The following is an 8,088-nucleotide window of genomic DNA, read 5'->3' as shown; positions in this document are numbered from 1 at the left end:
GAGCTTTTTTGCGAAGCAATTGATTCGGTTTGTTCAAAGTTTTTGAAGTGCTCGAAACACCACACACTGGCAACACATGCTGGTCAAAACGTAAAAGCAACAAAAAACACTTAAAAACATGTCAGACACCTTTTACAAACCAATTGACCCATTGCAGGGAGTTTGATTGACAGGCGATCTGACCAATCATAATCCGTCATCCGTCGAATGCCATTTATGTCTGACAAAGCAGTGAGGAGAGTTAGTAGATTAACGTTGGAGGATTTGAACTTGAAAAACGGTGTACTGACGTCTTTCCACGGTTAAAACAACACTCCTTCTGATGTTCATTCATGTTTATTTGATGCTATAAATTAACTAGAAGGAAGAGATGATCGGTTCACGAGCGGCTTTAACTGAGCGATCTGTCAGACACATTAAAAAGACAAAACGGTATTTATTGTTTCAATTTCTTTAAGAAAAATGACCAAATTTGAAAGATGAGACTTTGTTTCAGATCAAACGTAACCTGGTCTGTCCTGTCTGTCAGCGCGTTGTCAGTGTCCTCTCTGCTCCGCAATGTATTTTTTAATCTACAAATCATCTAATACCATGTATGAAGTGTCTGTATGTGTTCTTATTTTAATTTGTATGGCTTCTTTTGAGCGTTTTAAGGCCCTGAAATACTTCAAGCAAAATCTAACAGCAAACAGGTGCGATGTGAATTTCATTCAAAATTCATTTGGAGTTTGTTTCAGGCAAACTTTCTGGAAAAGTTTGCTCCGGCTGGTAAACATCTTCGAACTACCGTTGGTCCGTGGTGATTATGTAATAGGTGGGTGTGGCTCTGAGGATCCGCCTTCTCTGACGTGGAAATCTTCTCTGGTTCATTTCATCGAGGTCAGACACAAATAAAAACACGAACAAACACATGCACATCGCTAAGATCCGATGCTTTCTTAACTGCTGTTTTCTCACCGCTGTCATTTTTGTTGTGTTTATTTTGTTATTGAGAGAGAAGCGCGCAGCACGTATTTACATATTCATGTAAACGTCGCTCGCAGAAGTGTGAGTGGCGTCATGATGTTCGCTAACAGCAAACCGCTAAAAAGGTATTTCAAACTTCTTTTTACCCCTAAGTGAAGAACCAAAAATTAATTGATTTAGTCGGTCTTTATCATAGACAGTAAAATAAATGGACACAGCGACCCCATTGGATTCAACGGAGAAAAGTGAAGTCAATTAGAAGCACTCACTTCCTGATGGCTGAGCGTACTGCGCAGACTCAAACTGAGCTTGACGACGCAGATGTGACATGAGCAACCCGTCTGTCTTCTAGTAGCTGTGCCAAGATAAATCTGAATCACTCCCTTCCGAAACTTGCAGAGACGGAGAGTGTGAGGAGGAGGTGTCCATGAGCTAGGAGCCGGAGCAACTTTTGCTAAGTATTCTGATTAATTATTTTGTCATTTTGCCTCATCGTCCCCCCGATTGCCCGCGAGCTTCTCCTCCTGTCCATACGGTAATCTCTCTACTGTGCGACAGAGAGTCGCGTGGTTATGACGCAATCGTCAGCCTAATTTTACAAAAACTGTTTCTACAGGGCCATAACGTAAGATACAAGGTAATGGAGCCTTTTCTACATTTTCGTGTTTCTTTAGAAATAAATAATGGACAAACGGAGTCTTTAAACGCCTCAGATATAAAGTTATTCGGCCCCCGGGGAAGCTTCAGTTTTTTCTAAAAGATTACCCCCTTAATCTTTATGGAGGGCTTATCGAATCAGATCAATAAGAGACAATATACTACTACCTTTTATTATTCTACAAATGTAATATTAAAAAAGATCTACACTACCCAAGATCAGGTAAAAAACAAAGACACGGGGTAATCACCCCTAGTGGCAAACCATTTAAATTGACACATTTATGACAAAGCCATGCATCGTTTACTGAAATCATGTGACTTTGGCAGTTCAATACACACTCTGTACTACTGGTTCAAAGCAGTGTTTTGAAAGCTCCCATCACTGTAATGCTTAAAGATGAGGCATGTCATGTAGCAGCCACTAGTAGCATTAAACGCTATTGCAAAAACAACCATTTTTACATGCAAGCGATTCTTGCCTCTCTATGAAACAGAGGCTAAGTTAAGTTTAATACTTGGGCTTATGGATTGGAACAAACCCCTAAGATGAGTAATAGTAATGTGCACCGTGAAATAATGGCAGCATACTTACTTCCTCCTGCAACCTTGAACAAAGTGTATTTGGTTTTGCCCTTCTCTGCAATGCATGTTCCCATACTGTAGCTATTTCCCTCTTTATCATAATGCGTGTGTGATGCCACAATATTGACAGGAAGGTGTTTCAGGTAGTCCACCTAGAGGGGATAAAGCAACAATAATATTCTCTGAGAACATGTAAACAGAAATGAAGAACAACACTGCAATCATGACAACTCTTAGAATAGGTTTAGCATATAAATGACGCTGTTAATGTATTTGGTCTTGAAGAACTAGATCTGCTTCGCTTCTGCTGCTACAGAGCAAGAATGGACTTGCTACTGCCAATAGATACACAGACACACTGCTGTGAGCATTTAAGATATGCTGCTGCTCCATGAATAGATATACAGGCCGTATCCAGATCTGACGAAGGACCTTCGCCTGGACCCGATGACAATGCAGTGCTGAAGTGCCAACTAGTCTCTCCCTATGGAGGATCCCTTTACCACTCTACAGGTAAAGCGTTGTCGGGAAAATTCGTTTCACGTACCTACCCCGAAGTGACAAAATAAAATAAAATTCTGTATCAAAAATTATAAGGAAACGCCAGTACTTTGTTTAGGCTTGGTTTGTAGGGAATTCCAAACCTGCGTACATATATTCAAACGCACAAAACTATAGAACCAAATCTTAATGCGCATGTGAACGCCATCAGCGTTTCTCACAGGTTCACGTTTAAAGTCTGTGTAGAGAGAATGGTGTCATCTTAGCGGCCCCAAATTTAACAACAAATGACCGTTGCGACGGAAGTGAATCAATCAAAACTAACTTTAGCTGGAAAATAACTTTATTAAAGAACCGCTATAAAGACAAAACAAACGCTGTTACCTTAAATTATACGTTTATCTCTGTAAAGCTGCTTTGAAACAATCTACATTGTTAAAAGCGCTATATAAATGAAGATGACTTGACTTGACATACATAAACCCTATAGCGGATCTAGGCAGGTGGAGCTGGGGGAGGTGGAGGGTTTCAGAGGAGCTCTGACTTCCATACAGCAAACACTGAACCAGACTATTTAAAGTCCCCCTGTAGTTAATATTTTTATCACTTAAAACTCATCTTTGATCACTGAAATTACATATTTAAAAGTTTTTTCCTTGAAAAAAAAAATATTCATGCCTTAAAATAGCTTGAATTTAACTCTACACCCTTGCCTCATTCAGTATAGTCGATTCTGTATACAATGTAATTTTAAAGAGAAAATACTCAGCAATGGTGTTGACTTATGAATTTGCCCATGGTTTGTCTTAAAACATATTAAAAACACCACATAGACATATAAACAACATTAAAAGCTGGAGTTTCACTTTAAATGCTGAGCAAGAAATCTCATTGGCTGCAGATTCAGCAGAGGCCAATCAGCTTGTGTGATGTACTGTAGTGTGATCAGCCTGTGCCAAGTTTCAAGACTAAACTAGATATATTTACAAGCAGTATTTTTACCTTTTCTTGAGTCTCTAAAGTGATGGGGTCAATTTTACGAATATAATTGGTTTCAGATGTAGCATGGTAGTCATGTCCATATTTGATTATGTTATTGGCACAGTTGTCAGTGAAGTCCGGGATGGTGTGGCTGAGGAAGGTGATCACTCTGAAAAGAGTTTAAAAGAACAATTAGTTCAGTTGCTTATACATTATATTATTATATAATATTATTTAACATCTGATGAACAGTTTTAGGTGATAAGAACATTAAAATCGAACTATTCTTATAGTCACTAGTTGAATTTTAGCTGATTGTGTTATAGGTTTTATAAGATTTTCAATTCTCAGTCACATTGGCTAATTTGAGTGTGATCCATAAAAATGCCTAAAATTCATTGGTAAGGGTCAAATGGTCAAATTTAAATGCAAGAATCTTTCAAATCTAAATTTGAGATATAGTAGTATTCCTCCCTATAATTAAATTAAAGCTAAAACATCACACAACACAACAATTGAGAAAAGATTTCTTTACATTTAGGTTTAATGCACTTTCCATTGAAGAATCAAGTTTTTATAAATACATGATTCTTTCTGAATCATTTGCAGTAATGTTACTTACTTGGAGAATATATTTTTGCATGGGTCTGGGTACGCCATGGTCCCCATCTCTGACACCACTATTCTGTTGGCCTGCATGTTGGATTTGTAGGTGTCACCTTGAAGATATTTGCTCCTGTATGTTACCTCTCCTGAAAATTAATCAATAAATAATAAACTCAGACTCAAACAGAAGGCTGTGAACCAAGAACTGATTAAAAAAGACCACCTGTGCATCCTGTTTTCAGATCAAATGTTGATATCATATCTTAGGCTTTAACTATAAGCAATAAAGTAAATACCTTTATTAATTGTGAAATTGTGCAAAAGTGCCATTCCATCAAACCAATGGTTGTATGAGGTCTCTCCCACTGAGAAAAGGCCGGGTCCATTTCGTATAAGCGTGCCCTGCAGCCATTCAGGAACCAAGCCTGCAGAGATGATGAAACATGTTTAAGTGGAGCAGTTCGGTCTAATTCGCTGATTAGATCCACTTCTCTGTCCAAACCATCTGCCATTAAGCTCATAGAACCATTCAGAAAGAGAAAATTGCTAAAGACGTCCTCCACAAGCACTTAGCTTAACCAGAACCATAAATAGACACTCCTTAATGCACCTAAAACTAATTCATATTTTCTCTGTTTTCTGGCCTTTTCTGTAATGTACACTTCTGCTTAAGTTGTGCACCATTCTGGTTTACTGCTGAAATTAATTCAGTATTATGATTATACTAAAATTGTCTGTCTCTTTATGATAAATTGATTCTATTTCTCCCTAATTTTTAAGTGAATAAAAGCATCTGCTAAATGAATAAAAAATAAATCCAAGTGGAAATATTCATAAAGATTTTTAGGAGTGGAATTCAAGCACTTTTCTAGCACTTTTAATCAGTGCAGCTGGTGTTTTACAATAATAAAAAATCCATATTCATAATTGCAAAATCTGGACTGTTTAAGAGCTCATTCAATCATCAAATAAACAATCCAGTCATGACAAAATAAAAGTTCAATGAATAATCAGATGTATATTACATGCAAAAACAGCACAGTAAACTTTTATATGCATGATAGACCATAGCAAATAAAAAATTTGCTCCAGCAAAAAAAAATAAAAAATCCACTATTGCATTGCTCTCATTGCTTTTCTAAAAAATAGAGAGAGATGGTTTGTGACAGTCAGTAGACAGAAATAAGTCTCTAAGTCTCAAGAAATTACGCTCAAAAATAACGAATTCAAGAAAAACAACACTCCAATTTTAGCAATAAAATTAAAAAGAAACGTGAGATTAAATCCATAAAGTGTGTTTGCATTATTTTACGTATAGTCAGTTTGCAGTTTGTTTGTATTTCTGTTCAGTTTGTAATGAAGTCTTTGTGATTGAGCCATTGAATCATTCATTCAAACTGTTTTTTTTTTATTATTAACTTAAATTATTATTATTATTTTAAATTGACTACAGCAATTAACATTTTGCCAGAACCTTTAGTAAACGACATTTTATTTTGTTTAGTTGTCTATTCAGAAGAATATTGGGAGAATATTCCATTTTAAAACAAAACAAAATTTGATTCTTACTTCATTAAGAATCATGCAGCTCTATCTTACACTATAATGAACTGTATTTGTTCATTATAGTATAAGAAATCTTAGCGCTACTATTTTAATCTTTTGGCTGGTAAAGTAATTAAATACAAATATATGAAGTGAATGAAGATATGAAAGAAAGTGAATGCCTTAGGTGATTTGGTCACCATGTGAATGACAAGACAGTACAATGATGTATGTTCTAGTGTGGATTTTAACGTACAGCAACCTATTTCACAATGCAAATATTTGTCCTAAGTAAATGAGTTATTATGGAAGATGACGCCATGTCCAGCACTTGATACCTAAAAACGCATTGCCTCAGAAATAATATTCCACACGCTTGTGTTTATATATAATCATTTCAGGTTAATAAATAAAGGTTGCTTTAAAGGTGGTTGAGGAGAGCTGATCATTCACATGTACTTTTGCTTGTGCTTGCACTGACTCAACACAATGAGAGTCACGATCCACGACTCGATCTTTAATAAACGTTACTTTAAAAAAAAATAAACTTACTGGACGTTCTAATAAAAAAAAATTCAAGCATTTTCAAGGAAGATGTTCAATATTCAAAAGTAGTCAAAATGGACAAACCTTGAAAACACCAAACATTAAAATCAAGCATTTTTTTCAAACTTTCACAACAATGTACAAAACCTAGAAAATACATGGGAAGAAATCCAATGAAGGTACATGGAATAATAGATTGAAATTCTTATTTTCTGTTTTGATCTGGAGCCAGTCACATAATTATTGCATGTAAAACAACACACTGGGCAAGTCTAGGCCAGATGGTAAGGCTGTTATAATGAAAAAATATATATATACATTGTATATTAAAATGACTTTAGAATTTTTTGTAGATTTGAATTTTGTTCACACAAAATCAAGAGACTGTGTAATTCTGTTTACTGGAAAAACCATGAGAAAACCTGTGATGCTATAATTTAAATGACCAAATTGTTTAATATGCAGTGAATTTTAACAAAAACAACACTGGAGGTGTAACAGTTCCTTTAAAAACTTGGTATACCAAGTTACAAGTTACAAATACATTTGTTACAAAGAACGTTAACAAAAGTTATCAATTTAATTTACGACACGAAGTAGCCTAGATATTGCAAGGCATTTTGTAGCAAAATAATTTAACTGGCTCTAAAATATAACATACAAAATTGTGCATTTGGATCCGTTCTGTTAATTTCTCGTTCAGTAGTTGACATTATATATGGACAGAGATATAAATATAAGAAAAAGCACGTAGCCTATCGTGAAAGGTGCAGCCTAATGTTTACAATATCACAGAGCTTTACCTCAGACGTGCTGCCTCATGAAAAATAGGCCTGCAAAACTCTACAGTCAAAATGCATCAATGTTTGGCGTTTCGCGCATAAGTTTTTTAGTAGGCTAGCCTACTTACTTACTTGGTTTATCAGTAAACAAACGGCAGCGATTCACTACAGGCGCGTGACATTTAGCGCCGACTTTCCCTCCACCTACCTTTTACTTCAGTTTTGATGGGCTCCGGATGCTCTTCCTTGTTTTTACCATAATCGTACTGCATTTTCCCCAGCGTTGTCTAAAGTTTCTCCCTAGAAGAGTGGCATTCAGTTTTCGAACACAAACTCTCTATAAAGCTTCAGGAAGATGAAAGCTCCGCCTCTCGTTACAGGACTTAAACACTCATGTTTACAATGTGCAAACTTCTCTTATTCTTATCTCCTCCATAGTATGGGGTTCCATTTGTGCCGAAATTATATGGGGTTCCATTTGTGCCGAAATTATGTCGACATGCTGTCTGTCTATGCTATGTGTCGTCTTCCATGTCTATGTGTCTGTTCACTGTTTATGTCCATGTCTGACTGTCTATGCTGTATGGAAGCTTGTTTCCGCCACAAAATAAAAAAAATAAAAGATAATTGCGACTTTTTATCTCACAATTTCTAGTTTACATCTCGCAATTCTGACTTTATTTCTCAGAATTGCGAGATATAAAGTCAGAATTGCGTGAAATAAAGTCAGAATTCTGAGATATAAAGTCAGAATTGCGTGATATAATTAGTGATAAAAACACATAATTGCGAGTTTATATCTCGCAATTCTGACATCTTTTCTCAGAATTGTGAGATATAAAGTCCAATTCTAAGGGGGAAAAAAGACGGACTTTTTTTTTTTTTACCTCAGAATAGTTTATATCTCACAATTCTGACT

General features: G+C 35.9%; 1 protein-coding gene across 2 annotated transcripts in view; it reads right to left on the bottom strand.

The window, feature by feature from the left end:
- The window catches only part of bco1 (beta-carotene oxygenase 1), a 13,011-nt gene extending 5,274 nt beyond the window's left edge, over window positions 1-7,737 (bottom strand). Inside the window, exons 1-5 of one of the 2 annotated variants that reach the window (XM_081347645.1) lie at window positions 7,378-7,737; window positions 4,593-4,721; window positions 4,313-4,442; window positions 3,712-3,859; window positions 2,219-2,360 (exon numbers count right to left, since the gene is read on the bottom strand). In XM_081347645.1, coding sequence (XP_081203771.1) covers window positions 2,219-2,360; window positions 3,712-3,859; window positions 4,313-4,442; window positions 4,593-4,721; window positions 7,378-7,441 — 613 coding nt within the window. In that variant the 5' untranslated portion in view covers window positions 7,442-7,737. Of the gene's footprint in view, window positions 1-2,218; window positions 2,361-3,711; window positions 3,860-4,312; window positions 4,443-4,592; window positions 4,722-7,301 lie in introns of both variants that reach the window. The other variant, XM_081347646.1, reaches the window with a different exon arrangement.
- Window positions 7,738-8,088: the final 351 nt, after the last annotated feature.

This window comes from Scardinius erythrophthalmus, assembly GCF_964197995.2.
Source record: "Scardinius erythrophthalmus genome assembly, chromosome: 2".
NCBI lineage: Eukaryota > Metazoa > Chordata > Actinopteri > Cypriniformes > Leuciscidae > Scardinius > Scardinius erythrophthalmus.
This window is presented reverse-complemented; position numbering and strand designations above follow the sequence as displayed.